We start from the raw sequence: 21826 nt of genomic DNA, 5'->3' as shown, positions 1-21826 counted from the left end.
GCATGTAACTTAGTACAAGAATGAGAGAGAGGCATTGGGTAAAATCAACATGTTCAAGGAATGGCTGCTTGCCTGGATTCTCGGTCGCTGGGCACCGAGAGAGGGCCTCCGAAGAAGTGTGGGAACCCGGATCGTCGACGAAGTAAGTCGGAGTCGTTAACGATAAGAATCCAAACACACAAGGTAGGTATAATAAGCATACATAGAGTGCAATGCGCAAACAAGGATGCATGGCATGTGATAGAACGAGGCATTCAATTTAATCAAGAGTTCTAGGCATTTAGTGAAATAGATTATCCATTAGCTAGTAAGATGGATGATAACAGTGGTTACACTTTGCACAAATATAATAAACAGTAACATGGTCATAAAGTACAGGTTCCAAGGAATAATTCACATTTTTACAGAAAGCTCAAAATCATTACCAATTTTAAACTAGGAGCTGCACAAGTTCTTATGTTTGAATTTCAAATGTGTGACAGATTTGAAATTTGAAACCTCAAAGTATAAATCTAATTGCACAGTTAAATTCCTTGCATTTTTCTGATTCCAAAACATATATGGTTTGCCCAAATTGGATTTAGCATGCGTTTACTAGGATTTAAACAAGATAAAACAATTACTGGAATTTTTAAAACAAATCCGAAAAGAAAAGCCAAAACACGCCCGGTCAGGTCCTAGCCACGGTCACTGACGTGTGGACCCAGGCTCGCTGACGTGGCGCTGACGCAGCACAGGCGCGTTGACTCGTTCCACCGGACGCGCTCGTAGACCAAGCCGCTAACAGGTGGGTCCGTGGGGCCCACATGTCAGTGGCCGGTGAATTCCAAAAATGGGGTTTTATCTCGCGCCCGTGAGGAATCAAACCCGTGTCGGCCAAATCTAACACGGAGGAGCAAGCCACTGCGGTGGAACGTTGGATCTCAACAGATCAAATGCGTGCGTCCTTTTGAACCAACCAAAGCTAGGTGCTTGCGGGCGCGCACGGCGGCCACGGCGACTGCTCGCCGGCGGCGACCACACGGCACGGCGGAGGAACAAGGCATGGCCTTTCCTTGTTAGCGAGACAGAGAGGGCAAGGTGACACGAAGGACACCGCGCAAGCCCCTCTGGAACGCGCGCACGGCACGGAGCCGAAGCTCGCCGGCGGCGTCCAGGGCGTGGTCTCGTCGGAAACTAGGCTACGGTGAACTAAAACGAACGAGGAAAGAGGTGGGAGAGAGAGGAGCTCACCCCGGAGACGTAGGAGGAAGCTGACGGGGGATAGACGAACGACTTCGCCGGAATTTGGGCGGAGACGAGCGGCGGCCGGAGAGGAAGAAGACGACCTAGGCGTCGATGTAGACGATCTCGCTCCAATTCCTCGCACACGCGTAGAGGAAGGCGAGGCGCAGCCAGTGATGCGGTCAGTCGAAGACGAAGACGACGGGGTCAGCGGCGCGACGCGGCGACGCCCGCTGCTCAGAAAAACAGGCGACGGCGGCGCGCAGAAAGGTGGGGAGGAGAGCCTACCTAGGGTTTCTCCTTGAGCTAGGGTTGAGAGGAGGCGCGGCGCGGCTTAAGTAGGCGAGGAAAGGAGGTGGCGGTCGCTGTCGTCGACGACGTGGCGTGCAGGGGCTCCACCGGTCGGGAAGGAGAAAGTAGAGGAGGAAGACGACGCTGTGAGAGGTGGTGTACTTCACGGAATACGCCTTTGCTGAGGGAAAACGCAGTGCGGGGCGCGCGCGGCGTAGCGGGCCGTGGGCGCTGCGTTGTTGGGCTGCGCGAAGGGAAAGGCCGAGGCGGCTGCTGGGCCGACTCGGGCCGAAAGGTAAGCAGGTAGGGTTTTCCTTTTCTTTGTCCTTTTTCCTTTTTCTGTTTTCTCTTTTGCAAATATCTTGGGATTCAAAATTCAAATACCATCTTTGAAGAGCTGAGGAATAGGAGAATTTAATTATGGTACTAGTATTTGGAAAATATTCAAATGGGAATAAAAGATTGTAAAAACCCATTTGACTCTCTTTTGTAAAATATAGGAAAAGGAATTCAAACACAAAGAAGGGAAGATTCATATTTGAATCTTCTAGCAAATTCAAACAACAAGAATTCAAACCACAAGGTAAAATGTAATTTTCAAATTTATGTGAAGCAAAGAAGAGATGACATGTCATGGATGCAAATGTAAAATGTCATGCAACAAAAATTAAATTACAAAAAGGTCCAATAAGGGCTTAAATGTAAGATGTTGCTCTTGGGCTGTTACACCTGGTTGATCACGAGTTGGGAATCCCCGCGAACAACCAGGCTCTTAATATCGAGGGCGATTGCCGCCCGCAACCCGGCGAGCAACCCCTCGTACTCAGCCATGTTGTTGGTGGAGTTCGGGAAGTCGAGTTGGATGGCGAATTTCAACTGGTCTCCTGTGGGTGACTCGATGACGACTCCGACGCCAGCCCCCTGCAGGCTAAACGCGCCGTCAAAGTACATGATCCAGTGGCCTTCATCCAGACTGCTGGGTAGGCTGGTCGAGGTCCATTCTGCAACGAAATCAGCCAGAGCGGCACTCCTGATACTCTTGGTGTTCGTGAAGTGCAGATCAAACTCTGACAACTCCATCCTCCATGCGGCCACCCTCCCGGTAGGCTTCACGGTTGGTGAGGGCCCGCTCGAGGCAAAACCCTGACACCACCGTGATGCGGTGCGCTTGGAAGTAATGGCGCAGCTTGCGGGATGCAAGCAGAATCCCCAGCAAGAGCTTCTGCACTTGCGGGTACCGTACGCGGGCGTCGCGCAACACCGTGCTGACGAAGTACACAGGGTGCTGCACGAGCCGCTTGCGTGGTATCGACGCCGCTGGCTCGATGGCGGTTCCTGGGTCCGGGGCAGTTGCCGGGGCTGGCTCAGCCCCCTGCCCCGCAACCCCAGTCCTCGGGAGACCTTCTTCTCTCTCGGCGACAAGCACTGAGCTGACCACTTGGTCAGTCGCCGCTAGGTAGAGTACCAGCGGCTCGCCCGGCTTGGGGGCGACGAGGATCGGCGACGATTTTAGGTACCGATTCAGGTCCTCGAACGCCGCCTCGGCCTCGGGGGTCCAATCGATTGGGCCCTTCTTCTTCATTACCTTGAAAAAAGACAAGGCGCGTTCGCCCAGCCTTGAAATGAAACGCCCCAGCGCGGCAACACAGCCGTTGAGGCGCTGGACGTCCTTCACCCTGCGAGGAGCCTCCGTCATCTCGATAGCTTCTATCTTCTTTGTGTTGGCTTGAATTCCCCTGTGTGAAATCAAGAAGCCCAAAAGCTGCCCGAGTCTACACCAAAAGTGCATTTCTAAGGGTTCAACTTGAGCTTGATTCTGCGGAGGTTATCGAACGTCTCCCGCAAGTCATCAATGAGCGAGTCCCCGCGCTTTGACTTGATGACGATATCATCCATGTAGGCCTCAACGTTTTGGCCTAGCTGGGATCCCAAATACTCGCGTAAAGCACGCGGGAATGTTGAGCCCGCGTTCTTCAACCCGAAAGGCATGCACGTGTCACAGTAGCAGCCAACCGGGGTGATGAACGCCGTTTTCTTCTCATCCTCGACTGCCATCTTAATCTGATGGTAGCCAGAAAAAGCATCCAAAAAACACAATAAATCGCAACCGGCAGTGGAATCTACTATTTGATCAATGCGGGGTACAGGGAAAGAGTCTTTAGGACATGCACGATTGAGACCACTAAAATCTACACACATGCACAGTTTGTTTTCCCCTTGGGTACTACAACCGGGTTTGCTAACCAAGTGGGGTACAGTACTTTCCTGATAGCCCCCGCAGCTTTCAGCTTGTCTAGTTCTTACTTGATGAAGTCTTTGCGCTCTTGTGCTTGCCGGCGGACCTTCTGCTTGATGGGGCGGGCGTCTGGACTCACCGCAAGTCGATGCTCGATCACCTCCTTGGGGACTCCGGGAAGATCCGACGGTTCCCAAGTGAACACGTCGGCGTTCTCTCGGAGGAAAGTGATGAGGGTGCTTTCCTATTTGGCATCGAGGTTCGCAACGATGGTGACGGTGCGCTCCTCGTTGCCGGCTTGGAGGAGCAGCTTCTTCAACTTGGCGACCTCCTCCTGGAGCTTCTGGCCCTTGCCGGGGCGTGAGCTCGAGCTTGTGCTTCCCCCGGCAAGTTGCTGTGGGGTAACACGAGCCTTCTTCGCAGCGAGCCTTCGCTTCCGGCAACGCCTTCGTCACCGGAATCGGCTGCGGCGGCGGCCTTGACGACCTCGCCAACACACCAAACCGCGTCCTTGAGATCGCACTTGATGGACAAGACTCCATACGTGGACGACATCTTCATCACGCCATAAGCACAATGGGTTGCCGCCATGAACTTGATCAGCGCTGGCCGACCAAGGATTCCGTTGTACGGCAACGGGGTATGAGCCACATCAAACATGAGGTGGTCAGTTCTAAACACTTCCCAGGACCCGAATGTAACCGGTAGCGTGATACGCCTCGGGGCCGCACGATCCCAGGGTTTACTCCCCGGAACGTCGGTGGGCTTCATCTGCTCCAGCGGCAGCTGAAACTTCTCCACCAACCTGGCGGACAGGAGGTTTAACCCCGCTCCGTTGTCCACCAGCACCTTGGTCACCGTCATGTTGTTGATGATCGGTGAGACCACGAAGGGCAGAACCCCTGACCCCAGCTGCTGGGCTGGGTGATCGTCAGAGTTGAAGGTGATCGGCACATGCGACCACTTCAAAGGCTGATGCATCTCCATGTCCGGCAGCAGCGCACACACCTCCCGAGTGAGGCGCTTTACTGCACTATAGGATGAGAGAGCATAAGCTCCCCCATGGATGCAGGCGACGCCGCGGGGCTCTTGGAAGCCGGGCTCGTCGCCCTCACTGTAATCGGACTCGCACTGCTCCTCAGCACGAGCCTTGTCTCGTCCCCGGGGAGGCTGCTCCCTACCGGCGCGGGCTTGGCCTCGACACCCCTGGGCTTCTTCTCTGCCGGCATCTCCGCCGGCAGGCTTCGCTCCAGCTCTGGGGTCATTCGGGCAGTCGCGGGAGAGATGCCCGATATTCCCATAGTTGAAGCAGGCGCTGGCTGCTCGGCGCTCCTCGTGGGGCTGCTCGCGCCTCTACTTGATACCTTGCAGGATGCGGCAATGCTGCGCGTCATGGATGGCGTTGGCGTGGATGGGGCAGCGGGACGTGTTGCCTGACTTGCCGCCAGACCCGCCCGCGGATGAGGCCTTTTTCACAGGCCTCGAGGTAGCCCCCGGTTCCGTGGCAAGAACTTGCTTCCTGCCGCGTTTCCAGGAGCCCTTCTTCTGCGAGCCCTCAACGGGACTCGCGGCAGCCTTAGCTGCAAGTTTGGGCGCCAAGCGCCCTTCCTCGGTCATGGCACACTTGTGCGTCAAGGCGTACAGTTCATGCGTCGTCCGGATCCGGTGCGTGCTCAGCTTCTCATGCATCTTGGGGTCACGGACGTTGATGGCAAAGGTGTTGATGATGGCGGCAGCCTCCGACTCAGGAATGGAGTAGGAGAGACTGGAGAAGCGGTTGATGAAGCTCCACAACATCTCTCCTGGCTTCTGCACCATGGTGTGCAGCTCCGCATGGTTCCTGGGCGCTTGTAGCCACCCTGGAACGCACTGACAAAATGCCCGCGCAAGTCATCCCATGAGGAGATGGATCCTGTCGGCAAGTTGAGCAACCAAGTTCTCGCTGATCCTTTCAGGACCATGGGGAACCAGTTGGTCCTAACCTTCTCGTCGGCGCCCACGGCGTTCATGCCCAACGAGTAGGTTAGGAAGAAATCCTTAGGGTTGAGTATGCAGGACTGTTGATGACGAGTCGACGGAGTCGGCGCCGGGCTCCCTGCTCGTGTGACGGCTTCCGCCGGGCACCCCCTACTCCAGGCCCTGCGACCGGGTCGGTGTCAGCCCTAGACTGGCCGCGCGATCCTCCTGACTGGTGGTTGGCTGCAGCAAGGAGGGCGCCGAGATCTGCCGTCCACGCCTCGTGCGCCGGTGTTCCCTGCGGCGGCTCGTAGCGCATGATGGCCGGCTTCTGACCTAGTTCAGACAGGAGGCACCACGTGCTCCTGCCCGGCGCTGCCGTCCGGGACGGCTCCGGTGCCTTGCGGACGATCCCGCGAGCCGGAGGGAGTTGCTTGGGATGCAACAGAAAGATGCTGAGATGGATGCGGCCCGTCGTTGGCCTGCGACTGCTCGTCGTGCGGCTCGCGAGCATGAGCGACGACCCGACTATGAGTGGGCCCAGCGCTAGGCTGCGGGGCTAGCCTCGGCCGATCTCCAGCGGAGCGTGGCAGAGGCGGAGGAAGTACCACCTGCTGCTGTTGCTGCACCCGGGCAGGCTCAGGGTTCTCCTGATTCTGCGACGTGCGCTGCACGTCGTGTGACCGCGTGTGCGCCGTTGGGCACCACGTGGATTGATTCGAGAGAGGCATAGCGATGAGTACTGTCGTCGGAGAAGACGAAGCCGAAGTAGCTGTAGACGATGACGCCGGCGGTCACCGGCGAGCTCTCCGCACGCGCCCCCTACCTGACGCGCCAGATGTCGTAGCCCGGGGGTTAGACACCGGGGATGCTAGGCACCCCCTTTTAGGTTCGGCAGTGGGCGTTGGGGATCGCTCCGGCGATCGCCGGCGAGGCCAATGATGAGCGTTGCAATGCACAAGTCGATTTACTCAGGTTCGGGCCACCCGGAGGTGTAAAACCCTACGTCCTGCTTCTGAGTGTGAATTAACCAATGAACAAGTGTTTACAGGTTGCCGGGGAGTTCTCGGGCGCTCTCTTCCTTTCTGCTAAGTGGCTACTTGCTACTTCTGGACCAATCTCTAGGGATCGTAACCCCAGCTCGAGTCTAACCTTAGGAAAATCGGAACCCAACCCTTTGACCGGTGACGCTGGTCCTCCTTTTATACTCAAGGGGATACCACAGGTGCCACGGTCTGCATGGGGTACGCGTCCTAGGACACGCGCCGAACAAAGACCCAAGGCAGCTTGCCTTTGCTGTGCTGGCATGCATGCACGGTAAAAGGCACCGCAGCTTGGGCCACACGTGCCACAGATTCACTGCGGGCTACTCACTGTAGGCTGAGTAGACAGGAAACCACCTTCCTGTCGGAGCATTTAATGCTCGGCTTGTGCCACACTCCCCGCTCCGACCAGCTCTGCACAGAAGGGGCCTGCCGGGCGGCCACGTGGCGTCGATGCTCTGCGTGCACCGGGCACCGGCCTTGTTGGAAGCGCCTGCGCTAGGAGACACCCTCCCCGGTAAGTGAGCTTCCCGGGGGGCGTCTTGACGGGGATCTTCATGCTGTCATCCGGGGTAACCCCCGCAGCCCGGCTAGTCCTGGTCCAGGGCAACTCCCTTCCCAGGCTTCTACCGGGCTGGTGGCTTCCCGGGCAGCTTACACCGCGCTGCCCAGGGTGCCGTCCTTGCGGGGAGCAAGTGAGGCAACCCACGCGTTGAGCAACGGTGTACCCCGGGTGCCACTGGTGCGACAGTTGCGCTGATAGGGCGTTTTGTTGGTGCGTAGGGTTAATGCTACAGAGTTTCACGCGAGGGTTGGCTGAACCTGTATCAGTTGCAGGTGTTGGGTTTTGGTCCCTAGGTGGGAGGATTAACTCGTACTTGTTTGTATGCAATGAGTGGACGGCTGTTGTTCAGCCTTGTCCTGAGCAGAAACAATTTAAATCGTCACGTCTGCAGATGATTGTGCATTTGATATCGTTTGATGTAGAAACGGTGTGCTCATCTCACGAAGTATCTGTTAGTCAATTTTCAATCAGTTCTTCTCATGTTGTTGCTAATTAGATGTATGTGCATGAAGCATGGGAGATGTCTGCCTTGGAATTTATGATTCTAGCCATTTTGCACATCTAGGCCACTGATCATTCAACCACCTCAGCTCCCAGATTGAATCATATGTCTGCTCCTGTTGTCTTGGGATGATTGGATTGTGCTGTTGTACCTGGTGATCTACACACTCAGGTTTCTGACTGAAACTTTTTTTTGTGCCACAAGTTAAATCCTCATGTCTTCACATGATTGTGCACTTGATACCGTTTGATGTAGAAATGGTGTGCTCATCTCACGAAGCATCTGTTAGTCAATTTTCATTCAGTTCTTCTCATGTTGTTGCTAATTAGATGTATGTGCATGAAGCATAGGAGATGTCTGCCTTGGAATCTATGATTCTAACCATTTTGCACATCTAGGCCATTGATAATTTACCCACCTCAGCTCCCAGATTGAATCATATTCCAGCTGATGAGTTATGTGCTCCTTGTGCTGCTGCTTTAGCTGGCAAACTACACTCCCAGGTTTCTAACCTAAACTTTTTTTTGTGCCACTGTGCCCTTCACCATCCTTATAATATCTATTACATTAGTCTTTTCTTCACTAGTCTTGTCACCCAAAACAGGGTCTCCATGTACGCCGCTTGATGGGTGGTGCGCCCCCCCTCCTTTCATGCATGTCCGAGCCCTGGAGACTTGGATCAGTTCGCAGATATGCTTCGAGACTTGAGGACTATGTTTCAGCACCAATTTCCATGCAATGTGAGACTGGGTACCATTACCATTATTTTCTAATAATCTACTATCCTTTGTATGTAAAATGATTACTTAAGTTACTTCTTCTTATGTAAAATGTTTACTTAAGTTACTTCTCCATTTGTAGGCCATTTAACGTTGATTAAGTTCTCACTGAGAAGGTCATGTCTGTTGAAGAATTCTTTCATCTATATCCCTTTCTCATCAGAGTTGAAGGCAATCCTCTTCTCGAGGACTTCCCCAACGAGTGGCTCATAAGTGAGGCAGGCCAGATTTTTCTTTTGTTGGTGTTCAGGATTGGCTATCTCAACAATAATTTGTGCTACAACATTGCTGCTTCTCTCCTGGAAGAGAATCTAAGGGTGTCCTCCTTGTTCAAGCAAGCGCGGTTGCTAACCCCAACAGGGGTCAAGTTTGATCTGAGAGAGTCCAATGCTCACAGATGGAAAGTCTTTCGTTCAGTGGCTGAATTGGTTGATAAGTTGTTGGATAAGTACTATCTAGGAATCCCTCGTCCCAAAGATCTTTCGCAGCTTGTGGACACTATGAAGATTGACTGGGAATCTCCATACGAGGAGGAATTAGTGGTTCACAACCCATGTCTGCAATCAGCCTCTGGATTCTGGTGCTACATGTGCCACACCGATCTGCTGCTGCGGAAGGTTTACCGTGCAGTAGGCTCTGAGTGGGAGGATGAAGGTTGCTACTGGTCTGGCTTTGATGAGCTTCAGTTGTCTAGTATGCCCAATCCCCTTAGAGATACAATAGCATGCATGGTTTTTTATGAGATTAGAGAAACTATGGGTTATGATGGAGAAGAGGGGAAGGTGAACTGGGAAGAGATGGCCAGCAAGGATATCCTGTTCAATGCCTCGCACATCCACAGCAATGGCTGTAGCCCCAAATATAGTCCAAGGGAAGATACATCTTGGAGAGGGAGCAAACTTCTCGGTACAGCTAGGGGAGCCTTAGTCCATGCATGGGACCCTGGCAATGTGAAGAAATTCAACGGCAAGATGTATACTCTTCAAGATGTTGTTGATCATCAGAGGGTCAAGCTCCCCCTTCTTGCCCATAACGCAGCTCGTCGAATGGTTACAGTGTGCTCCCAGCAAGTCTTAAAGGAGTTTAGCCTCAGCAAGTTTTGCATGATCGACCCTTTCTCTCCCTTGAAGATGGACAATCAAAACCGTCAGCCTTGGGACTTCATTGACTATAATGTTGGGGACTCAATACTCCCTGATGTGAGCTGATACAGTACATTGGTCAATAGGAACAGAGGAAGTTGATTGAAACGTTCTGTGCAAGTTGGCTAAGTTGGCTGAGTGGTCTCAATTGGCTAGTCCTGTAGATTTACAAGTTTATGTTCCTTGAGACCCTACGTGGTCAGTTAACTCTCTAGACTTTTTTCTTCCCACTTGCTCTTGTTGTCAGGTGCATAGAAGTGTGAAAGTTTACGCATTTTCTTTCCATCAGATCTGTAGAGGTTGTCAGATCGATTACAATTTGTTGATACCATCTATTCTTGCTCATGGCACTTATTCTGACCTTGTTTCTATTACTTCCTAAACAAGATGGAGATATCTGGTTTCTATTACTTCCTGGATTTATTTAGCGTTCTATTTACATTCCATGAAAAAGCTTATAAAAAATCCTATTCTTGGAGAGTTTCTGTGCAGGCCGGATCCTAGGCCGGAGCCTCCGTGTTTGCCTCCGAGTGAGTCCAATAGCCACTGGACCTCTCCGGAGCCTAACCCGGATCCTGGTCTGGTTTTTGGGCGTCGCTGAGTGGTCCTGAGACCCGGATCTCAGTCCGGAGCCTTCGGTTTGGCCTCCAGGTGCGTCCAGTGGCCGCTGGACCACCCCGGAGCCCAACCCGTATGCCAGGCCGGATTCTGGGCTATACGTAGTCATACGGAGGATCTTATTGAAAACGGATAGATATCGTCTATATACCCAAGGGACATATTCAACTGGTTGGTTCTTTATAGGCATGGTCCCAGTATCCAACTTGAATTTTGGGACATCTAACTATGTTGCCAGAAACATAGTTTCACGTGCCCGAAAAAAAAAATAGTTTCACGAATCCAAGCTACAGTAATAATGAAAAGAATGTGATTATAATAATTTTATCAAAAAAGCTCAGTAAACAGTGGTACAACCCGCATGTAATGTTTCTGACAGATCACATTTTATTCACCTAAGCAGGATGTACATGGGCTCTTATTTCGAAACCATATGTCATGAATGTTAGTGAAACAAAAAAATTGGGAAAATGAACCATTCCTCTTTCGCATCTGGCATTATTCGGCATAAAACTATACAACACAAAGGACTGGTTTTTCCGTCCCCGGTGGCCTCTTAACCAATTGCTAACCCTTAATGGGGAACACTAGCTGCCCAGCAGACGCCATAAGTACACCATAGAGGTATTTGTGAGGAGTTCGATGTGCTTCACGTCAAAGTAATGCTCTCGGCGCACATCCTTTGCTCTTAATGCAGACTGGGAGGCGTGCCACGGAAAAAAAATATTGGCAGCTGCCAAGTGCATCTGAAACTGGTATGAGCTCGTTGTCACCCCTATTCTGGACCAAGATAGCAGTCTTCTATAGATAGCCGGTCAAAAGCATCAAAATTTGCTTTCAATCCAACAAACTAGCTTCCTAGCTGTGCGCACGCGGCATGTGGCACCTGCAACAGTCTCTAGTGCGGAACGGGCAGAGCGACTCACAAACTTGGTTGCTTGGTGTTTCTGATACCAAACTGTCCTCGATTGCGGAGATGGATACAGACAAGTCAGCATTATCATCTTGCTGGGCTCCAGCATCTGCTTCTCTACGAAATGAATATGACAGCCCCTCTGCTTTGTCCACTTGGTTTTCGTTCATTCCAATGCATGGTACAGAGCACAAATAGACTAAACAGGTTAAGATAGTCTAATTTGTTTATCTATAGCAAAGTATGGACATTAGCTGGTTAATATAAAAAATGCAAAATTACGTCTGCCCTAAGCAACAAGGATCGCGTGGCCTAATGGATAAGGCGCTCGCCTCCGGAGCGGGAGATTCTGGGTTCGAGTCCCAGCGTGGTCGTTTTTTCATTTTATCTTACAAGGACTTTTTGCCATCAACATCTAACCAGCTACCATACACCTCAGTGTAAGCACTTCTCATATTCTCTGGCCATGATAACTAAATAGTACTCTTTGGTGTAGACTTTAAGATAACATTAAATAATCGAAAGTCTAACGTGATAACAGAATGATTAAACAACCTGTTCCTCACACGTGTGGTGTAGATCATACAAGAGGCCTTTTGGAGTTGTGTGGGTGCCATGGCATGCTTTATCACTCCTACACATGTCTTAATAACAGAGTCACATAACAATTGATTTTACTCAGGGAAACCCGTAATCACGCCTTGGATTAACCAGGATGAAACTCCATCGTGCAAGCAATGGCTGGTAAGCTGGCTCCATAAAAAAAATCTCATATAGCTCAGAGATGCACAGGAAGTATCAAAACATTTGTTGAATCGACATGGGGTCTAGACCTCGAAACTATGTATCTAGAACTAAGATCCTGTCCATGTTGAAAAGCAGTTTTTTGGCAACCGAGCTCCAACGGACACTATAGTTCAAACATCATGAAAAATCATAGTTTGAAGTTTTAAAAAAATTTACGCATATCACAAATCAATGTATCTTTACACAAAAATGTACAAATATGTACTCCCTCCGTCCCATATTAAGTGACTTTATATTACTTGTATCTAGACGTTTTTTAGGCATAGATACATCCATATTTGAGCAAATTTGAGTCAGTTAATATGGAACAGAGAGTATACATTTATACTAACATTAAAAAACATCAGATGTTTTTGAAAACTTCAATACACCTCATTTTCTCTTGGTATCCGCAACTGGTCAATAACTACTCACGTTTCTTATTTCTAATCCAATAGAATGGTCAAGCATAAGAAACGAGAGCTTCTTGATCGAAATGTACAAATCTATATATGAGACGTAATCGTGGTTCGTGCGATTTAGAAACGAGATTCACCGAGTTATCCCTGGTGACGGCGAAAGGTTAACCGGGATCAAACTCAACCTGGAAGAACGAAATGGATCGTGTAAGTTTTTGGTTGCCTCACGCCACGTACAAACGAAAGGTTAACCATCGGCACGGTCCAGAGGGAGTCCATGTACGAATAATACGATGCGGTCGCCTCCCGCAACAATCCAAAGCGCCCAAACCGACCCCTCCGCCGAACACAACGCCCCCACCCTTTCTTCTCGGCCGCGCGCCGCGACACCGAGAAGCCGCGCGCCGCGTGGACCCGGGACCGCCGCAGGCCCCCGCTCCTCGCCCGCCCGCCGGAGATGGAGGCCTCCGGCAGCTGGGACGCCATCGACTGGAACCAAATCGAGGTACCCCCTCCTCTCCTGCTCGCTCGCGTCGCACGCCCTGTGTTTGTGTACGCGTGTGTGTCTCTTCGCCTTGGCCTGCGCGCGCGGGGAGGTGAGGGCGGCTTGTGGGGGTTCCTGATTCTGTCGCCGGCCGCGGTCGGCCCCCTCTCCGCCCCTCCCTGATTAGGCGCGCCCACGTGCTCTTGCCCTCCCCTCGCCCGAGTGTGTGCGTGTAGGGCTAGGTTGCGGTCGTGATCCGAGACCCTGATGATGCGGCATGACTCTCTTTTGCGCTGTGTGTGTAGGATCCGAGGTCGCGGAGGTCGTCGCAGGGCATGGAGGAGTTCCTGCTGGAGGACGAGGAGGTGCACGCCCAGGTACGCCCCTTCCCCTTCCCCCCCTCCCCAAGTTTATGTTCCTCAGCTGTCCTGAATGCTTATATATACTGTCGTCGTGGATTTAAACTTTGCGGTTCGGATGACGTGTCTTATTTATGCGCACTTGCTTCCCAAGTAAAATGTACTTGTAACAGAAACAGCTGACCCGAAGAAGAATCGAGTACGGTTTAGCAAGCTTGCTCTGAATGAAACCAAATTACTATCTCGCTGTCCGTTTGCGTAACCAGATGGAACAAATTGATGAAAAACGACTCGGTTTGTCGTTTTGGTGAATAATGTATGCCATTCAGTTAGGTGGGGGTGGACTACCTATAGGCTTGTACATAATACGTGGCAGCTATTTTTTTTGTTGCAATGCATCAAGATGGAACCTCTTGCGTGAAAAGCACAATGGTAGGTACTGGAGTAGTATAGCCATATTACCAGCGCCATTCCGAAGCAGTGTATAACACGCCCATGGTAAGGCTATATAGCGGCGAAATGATTTGTGTGGGGCCAGATCAGTTGAGTGCTCAAGGCTATTTAGTTTTAAGTTACCGTGACTTGTGTTTGACTTTCAAGTTCGTGTACACATCTAAGGATAATTACAAACCACCAGTTTGTAAATGACAATGTATTTCCAGACATAAAACAAAAAACTTACACTGGCTGAATTTCGGATTTGACTTCAACATTTGTCCATCTTGAATTTGATCCCTCTCGCCTCTCCTTATGCAGGGTCATGGCGTTGTTCTACTAAACACAGACGAGGCTGGCACTGTTTCAGTGACAAATTTCCGTCTTCTCTTTGTGGTAGGTGATCATGTCATTATTCTGTTGCTATTTTTATAACCAATTCGACATAAATGTCATGCCTCCTGCACTCAAATAGATAGTCATTTTGCCATGCAACTCTATATTGATAGTTATGGTTCATTCTTTTACATCTGTGCCATCAAGTTCATTCCATTGATTTGGAATAAATGAATTTATCTTTTAATGAGAAGTTAGTATACCTTGTCTTACAGTCCCCCCTTGATTTTTGTGCAGAGCCAGGCAACAAAAAGCGTAGTAGAGTTGGGTACCATCCCTCTAACTACAATTGAGAAGTTAAATGATGTAAACAATGGCCACCTTATTCTTTTCAAATTTGTTTATCTTCTTTATTTCATAATCACTGTTTTGTTTACCTTTATGCTTGCAGAAATCTTATAAATGATTGATTATACTGGTCCTATTGCAGGATGTAAAGCTTCAATCCCTGCCTCGCCAGTATGATAAGAAGCAGCCTCGTGAACTTCTTCAAGTCATTGGTAAGTTTGTACATTGTAAGGGTCACCTTTGAGCACTAATATATGTCCAGTTATAGTCCTATGTAATTATGAATCTGGGCATACCTGAGTGGAAGAATGAAAGTGATCCCCGTCAAAAAAGAATGAAAGCTATTGCTCTTGGCATGATATTACTGATCTAAGGATCTCTTTTACAACCTGTAACTGCATCCACCATTTTTTACCAGGCTACTTTGATTTACATTTTTTCCAACTCAAAGTGTCATTGTTTTGTTACTGTTGTTATGGATCTGCGGTCTATTTTCTAGCGATTTTGCTCACCATTTTTTAGAAGTTTGGAAATGCATCTTTGCGACCTTATCTTTACTTGATTGTTTTTTCCTGCAGGTAAAGACATGCGAGTTATTGTGTTCGCTTTTCGTCCTAGAACCAAGCAGGTAGATATTCTGTTCCATTCTAATCATTTAAAACTATCACATTCCTTATCGATAACATTTTCCGCTTCTTCTGGAGCTATTCCTGTCATTTTCTCTTGGTTGGACAATATCTCATTTTTACTTTGCTCGCGCTCGTGCTCTGTTCTAGCTCATAATAATGCCTGCCATTAACTTTCGAGATTTACTTCTGATACTTATCTTTCCAGAAAAATGAAGTGTTTGACACTTTGAGAAGATATACTAAACCTGCTCATCTGTGGGATCTTTATGCATTTTCTTGTGATCCATCCACCGTTGATAAGAAATCCGATCCAAAGTTGCGTCTATTGAAGGAATACCATCGTCTTTTTAGGAAATGGTTTTCTCACTCATCGAGTAGTGGGCTTGAAGTTGAAAAGGATTCTTTGCGTAACGCTTGGTGGAGGGTGACCTCAGTAAATTCTAACTATTCATTATGTTCAACTTACCCATCTCAGTTGATTGTTCCAAGGAGCATAAGGTACTTTTCTGCCATCGGCAACATGTGATAATTTTATTCTCTTAAGGATATGCTCAACAAGTCATGCATACAATCATTTTTCCATTAGTGATGAAGATTTATGGCAAGCTTCTACTTTCCGAGCTGGCAAGCGCTTGCCTATTATTTCGTGGTGTGACCCTGGTATGTGTGCTCAACCTTTTTGCTCTGTTAAATTATTATCTTTCGCCGTAATTTTTGTGCCTCACACCATATCTGGAAAATTATTCCATGCATGCTATAACATCAGCATCAGTGTTGTTAAATATTGGTGGCTCATAGTTATTCAGTATACAAGCTTGGTACCTCCACTATTGTTAGTATTTTGCAGCTGCAACTTGCAAGTATATCCAAAGCAGTCAATTATACTTGTAATGTTGCAAATCTTGGTTTGGCACCCAGTCAATTATAAGAAACTGTTAAATAGCACCCTCAAAGTAGATGGGAAATTTCTGGCATGCCAATCTCTTTATTTCAAGTTTGACCCCGTTGTGTGTAATTTGGACTTTGGCAGAGCCATGGGTCAAAGGGGATAAAGAAAATTTAAGTCGTTTCTTATATGTATGTATTTTCTTGAAAAAAAAAATTGAGATTTGAGAGATTCTTTCATGTTACTGGACATGAAATCTCTAGTTTGTGTCCAGGATGTATCAGGGTAACTGCATGTTTTGTTGGTTAAAAGCGCTGAGATATTTCCCGATTTGGGTGTTGCACTGGTAACTAGAGGAGGCATGATCTAGCATTTGGTTTTAGTTGTCTTGGATAATATGCAGAAAAATGTTGACTTGTTTACATCACAGAATCTGGAGCTGTCCTGGCAAGGTCATCGCAGCCAATGGTGGGATTAATGATGAATTTTAGGAAGTGAGCTTACATCAACCTACGTAAATAAACTTGACTTGTGTGTTGACTTCTGAGCGCTCTTGGTCTAACCATAAGGTTATTTTCTTCAGCAATTCTGATGAGAAGCTTGTTTCTGCTCTTTGCACCCAAACTGATGCCACCGGGTCTCCAAGGTAATCAAAGCATGCTTTACATTTCTATGTTGGTTGGGCTATCTCTTTTGATATCAATTGAAGTGTTGTCAATTATAATGTGTCTTTACTGTATGAATTATATTTCTCTTATGATGTTATAAGTTATGCCATGAGCTTTTCTTTCAAAAAGGATGTATTTATGCAAACGGTGTTGCGCCATTGCTAATGCTATTGGCTGCCTTCTTGGTTCCGTTCTTCATGGTCCTAAAGGTCTATGCTGACTTGCTAAGCTAAGGATCGTGTGTCTGTTGCATTACTCAGGATGAGGATTTATTTTCATAGCCGATGTCATGGCATATTGAATCCAACCTACTTTTGTCTTTAACAAGTCAACATAGTAATCTGAGCAGATTATATCTAAGTTTAAGACATTGTTTCTTATGCCCTTTGGTCCATATCTTTAACATCTTACCTTTTCTGATACGTGTCCGTCATGTTGTAATTCTTCTGCTTTCAATCCAAACAGGAAGTTATACATAGTTGATGCCCGACCAAGAGCAAATGCTTTAGCAAATGGGGCAAAGGGTGGCGGCTCAGAGTCATCTTCTAACTATCCAAAATCTGAGGTAACAATATATGCTTGGATTGACTTGTAAGTGTATCCCATAGCATTGCGTTATACTTGGTATAATCTCTTTAATTCATTGGATTCGGAACCAGGTTCTCTTTTTAGGAATACAAAACATCCACACGATGAGAGATAGTCTTTCTCGTCTTAGGGACTATGTTGATGCCCATGGATCAATCTCATCCAACGGATCGTCTTCAGCTGTATCCCTCGTCGGAGATCGGGCAAGTATTTGACTTTGTAATACTGGAATATTGACATGTTCCTCAAGAACTAAACAGAAGAATAATAGGATTTTTGTTCTCTTTCCAGAGAAATCGTGGATCAACCTGGGGTGGAGGGAACCTTAATAGCATGACACAGTTTTCTTCGATGTTGGGGGAATGGCTAAACCATATCCAGAACATCCTCGTTGGTGCTTCATGGATCGCTGCCCAAATAGCCCAGGAATCAGCATCAGTTCTTATCCATTGCAGGTTTTTTACTTACCTTGGTATCTATAAGACTCACTAATTGAATCAAATTGCCTACTGTTGTAAATCCTGCAATTTGACTCACTAATTGAATCCGCCAGGAACAGTAACTGGGAAACAGTTGTCTGGTCACCTCTAGGAGCTTGATATAAATCTAATCCAAAATTTGAGTTTTGTTGTTTCGTGATTCTAAACAGCTGCTGGCAGAATTTTAATTTTCCTTCTATTTTTGTTCTTCTGTAGTGATGGATGGGACCGCACAACCCAGTTAATTGCACTTGCTTGTTTGTTGCTTGATCCCTACTATCGAACGTTCAATGGATTCCAGGTACAGAGTGCAAGGACCACAAAGATTACAATATGCTCCCTGAGTCAAGATAATTTTTATTCTCATTGACTTCCATACCTGCCATGATAATCTTTTAGCTTTTGCTTAGCATTATATTTGATGTTTGCTTATTTGTTTGTTGTTAAATGAAATTGGAATATCATTTGCATTGGATACATTTCTTCAGATGAGCTGTTGCATGTGCCTCTTCACTTTATATGTGACCTAAAATTTTGAGATTAGAAGTGCAGTTTATTCTGATAAGCGATAACTATGCACCCCTGCACTGAAATTAATTGTAACATTCATTTTGTCGAGAGTGTGGTACTCCCTGATTGCTGATTTATTTTAATCGTGTAACTTCAGTAATACTGATCACTTAGTTTTGGAATTTGGAAATGTAACACCGTTTTACCACACTGTTTTAGGCCCTTGTGGAAAAAGATTGGCTAGCTTTTGGTCACCCGTTTGCAGAGAGAATGGGAATTCCAACGGTAACTGAGAATGGGGGGTCGCAGTATGAGCTACTACGGCAACCTTCCCTTGGGAATTTAAGCAGTTCGCCAAGCAGAAGTACTTTGGGGACACCAGGATCATCCTCTAATACATCAGTTCAATCCCAGACATCAAACAACAGTTCACCCATACTGTTACAGGTAACCTATTAGTGCTGTTTCCCTTTTTCTTTTCTTCATCTGCTTGTACGATGAATAATAATCAGTAGAGTTACCCTTACCCACCTCCAGTGGTACCCGAGCACTACCAGGTAGACTTGCCCTTTTCTATCCTGTTACTTGTTCCAATTTTGCTAACTATTACTGTTGTCTGTAAGCTATACCCATTTGCTAACTAGTACTGTTGCCTATAGCCTATAAGCTTAGACTGCAATAGACTCCTCACTATCATGCATGACGGAAGCTATTTATTTCTTAACGAAATAACATCAGTTAACAGCATGGTTTGCTTTAATGATGACCAATACGTTTGAGCATTTGAGAACAACACTACACCCGCCTTTTAATAGAATAAAGATCCTTTGAATGAATTCAGTTGTGACTAATAGAATAAAGATCCTTTGAATGAATTCAGTTGTGACCTACATATATCCATTTTCCCTTCTTAATTCATACTTTGTGAGTTGTGATTGTTTTGGAGATATATGATATATCCATTGTCCATTGTGCCCTTTTAATCGTGTGAAGTTGTGAACTTGTTATAATTTTCCTTCTAATATGGCATCTTATTTTTCAGTGGCTTGATTGTATTGCTCAGTTGTTACGCCTATACCCATCTGCATTTGAGTTTTCATCTGTAAGTCTTCTTTTCTTCTGCAACTGTATGTATCTGTTGAAAATAGGCCTCTTCAAGAATATTCATAACCTGAACTGTTTTTGTTGCAGAAATTCCTAGTTGACTTTATGGATTGTGTGTTTTCATGTCGCTTTGGAAACTTCCTATGCAATAGGTATTCAATCTAGAGACCCATCTAAGCTATTTTGTTGTGATGTCATATGTGCATTTTGTTTAGTCCTAGTAAATGAGTGGAGGTAACAAAGGCATGTTCCTCACACTGTAAACCAAAGATATTTTAGGACAAAATTAAGCATATAGAAAAAATGGAGATACGAAATGCAGGAATTTTTTTGTGTTCAGGTGATTTTCAATTAAAGAGACAAGACATGATCTCACACTTAGATTACTTTTGTATGCTTCTACGGTTTCCCATGCTGTCTGCATGCCATAAGCTCTTTGCTGTATTAAGTACCTGATCAGGAAATTTTGACTGGCAACAAGGATTATAGTTGAATCTTATGTCATTATCAATTTTTAATCTCTGAATTTTTTCTTGATTACCTATGAATAAGTGTCTGGTACTCAAATCAATTTGAAGTACTAGCACGCTACATGCGTAGTTGTGTACAATCTAGTTCTTAGTTTACCTCAGTAATCATGTAGCATCCTGTTTTATAATCCATCATTCACTCATTGTTAAACTGTGTAATCCACAAGGGATTGAAATCCTGTTGAGACCATGACAGCTCTTTGTTGAAGAGATGATTTTGAATCCTTTTTCATGTGCACTATTTGATTATACTAATATATTTTGCGTAACTAATTTCTGATGTAAAATTTAAGCGAGCGGGAAAGGGAGCAGTCTGGCGTTACAAGCTCTTGTCATTGCATGTGGACTTACTTGGCTGATCTTCGGGCTTCTGGTGGCAACTTCCATGAGCACTTTAATCCATTTTATGACCCAGTCAAGTATAATGCTCCCCTAGTGCCCCCTGCTGCAGCACTTGCTCCTACCCTATGGCCTCAATTTTATTTGAGATGGACATGTCCCCCTGAATCACAAGGTGGCGGTCTTGAATCCCAATGGCATTCAATGAGTAAAAAATATGCAGACTCAATTAAGGTGATTTATCTGTACCCTTCTATTTTGTGTTATCACTATCTTTTGATATGCAGGATCATCAGTAAGTATTTGAGTTCTGATACATGAGTTAGGAGACGAAGCATTGGTGGTGATAGGTTATTTAGGATGTTCTGCTTGGAAATGGCCGCGTGTGTCAGATGTCCCATGTAATGTTGTTTTGGTTTCTCATGTAATGGGCAGGCGAAGGAGATAGCTGAATCAAGATCAAGAGATATTAAAATGAAGATGGAATCTATGCTAGCAGACTTGCAGAGGGAGAGGCGTGCAAGCAGTTCAGCCTTAGCCATGGCCCAAAGGGCTCGAAGAGAGAATGGCGCCATTAAAAGGGCAATACGAACTATAGGTTGCAATGTTAATTTCTCAATGAACAAAAACCAAGTGGACAAAACAGAGGGGCTGTCATATTCAGTTCGTAGAGAAGCAGATTCTGGAGCCCAGGAAGATGATAATGCTGACTTGTCTGTATCAATCTCCGCAGTCGAGGACAGTTTGGTATCAGAGACACCAAGCAACCAAGTTTGTGAGTCGCTCTGCCCGTTCCGCACAAGAGAAGGGTGCAGATGGCCACATGCTGCGTGCGCACAGCTAGGAAGCCAGTTTGTTGGATTGAAAGCAAATTTCGATGCTTTTGACCGGCTATCTATAGAAGACTGCTATTTTGGTCCAGAATAGGGGTGACAATGAGCTCATGCCAGTTTGAGATGCACTTGGCAGCTGCCAATACTCTTTTTTCGTGGCGCCGCCTCCCAGTCTGCATTAAGAGCAAAGGATGTGCGCCGAGAGCATTACTTTGACGTGAAGAACTCAAAAATTCCTCTTTGGTGTACTTATGGCGTCTGCTGGGCAGCTAGTGTTCGGCATTAGGGGTTAGCAATTGGTTAAGAGGCCACCGGCCCACCGGGGACTGAAAAAACCAGTCCTTTGTGTTGTATAGTTTTATGCAGAATAAAGCCAGATGCGAAAGAGTAGTAGTTACTTTACCCATTTTTTGTTTCACTAACATTCATGACATCCGGTTAAGCTTCTTCGAAATAAGAGCTCATGTACATCCTGCTTAGGTGAATAAAATGTGATCTGTAAACATTACATGTGGGTTGTAGCACTGTTTACTGAGCTCTTTTGATGAAATTATTATAATCACATTCTTTTCATTATTAAACATGTTTCTAGCAACATAATATGTCCGAAGATTCATAAACTGAATGCTGAGACTAGCGGGAACGAGGTAGGGACATACCAAATTGAGTAAAATGCAAGAGAGGTCCTAATTCTTTCGCAAAGTTGTGAAGTTAGTCCTAAATTTTTCGAAATGCACATTTAGGTCCCAATAGTATCTTAAGTGGTTCATCACAGGTCCCTCTGGTGTACACGCAGTACATGGATTCAGAACTTAAAAGAAAAA

The 21826-nt window shown here is 46.9% G+C and overlaps 1 protein-coding gene and 1 non-coding gene across 3 annotated transcripts; both read left to right on the top strand.

Annotated features, from left to right (window-relative positions):
• Nucleotides 1–11570: 11570 nt before the first annotated feature.
• Nucleotides 11571–11643, top strand: TRNAR-CCG. Its single transcript has one exon. It is a non-coding gene; the product is annotated as a tRNA-Arg (tRNA).
• A 1158-nt stretch (nucleotides 11644–12801) lies between these two features.
• LOC100833495 (phosphatidylinositol-3-phosphatase myotubularin-1) lies at nucleotides 12802–21578 on the top strand. Of its 2 annotated transcripts, XM_010237099.3 has the most exons (19): nucleotides 12802–12979; nucleotides 13264–13335; nucleotides 14074–14148; nucleotides 14386–14454; nucleotides 14579–14648; nucleotides 15015–15064; nucleotides 15271–15563; nucleotides 15652–15725; nucleotides 16382–16445; nucleotides 16535–16597; nucleotides 17085–17184; nucleotides 17279–17410; nucleotides 17499–17662; nucleotides 17903–17987; nucleotides 18416–18643; nucleotides 19239–19298; nucleotides 19388–19452; nucleotides 20124–20403; nucleotides 20605–21578. In XM_010237099.3, exons 1-19 carry the CDS (start codon nucleotides 12932–12934, stop codon nucleotides 21094–21096), a joined length of 2484 nt encoding a protein of 827 aa, XP_010235401.1. In that variant the 5' UTR covers nucleotides 12802–12931; the 3' UTR covers nucleotides 21097–21578. The 2 variants fall into 2 exon arrangements, with proteins under 2 accessions (XP_010235401.1, XP_014756932.1); XM_014901446.2 differs by lacking the exons at nucleotides 12802–12979; nucleotides 13264–13335 and having other exon boundaries at nucleotides 14075–14148; nucleotides 15417–15563.
• Nucleotides 21579–21826: the final 248 nt, after the last annotated feature.

The sequence above is a fragment of the Brachypodium distachyon genome, chromosome 3 (genome assembly GCF_000005505.3).
Source record: "Brachypodium distachyon strain Bd21 chromosome 3, Brachypodium_distachyon_v3.0, whole genome shotgun sequence".
Lineage (NCBI taxonomy): Eukaryota > Viridiplantae > Streptophyta > Magnoliopsida > Poales > Poaceae > Brachypodium > Brachypodium distachyon.
This window is presented reverse-complemented; position numbering and strand designations above follow the sequence as displayed.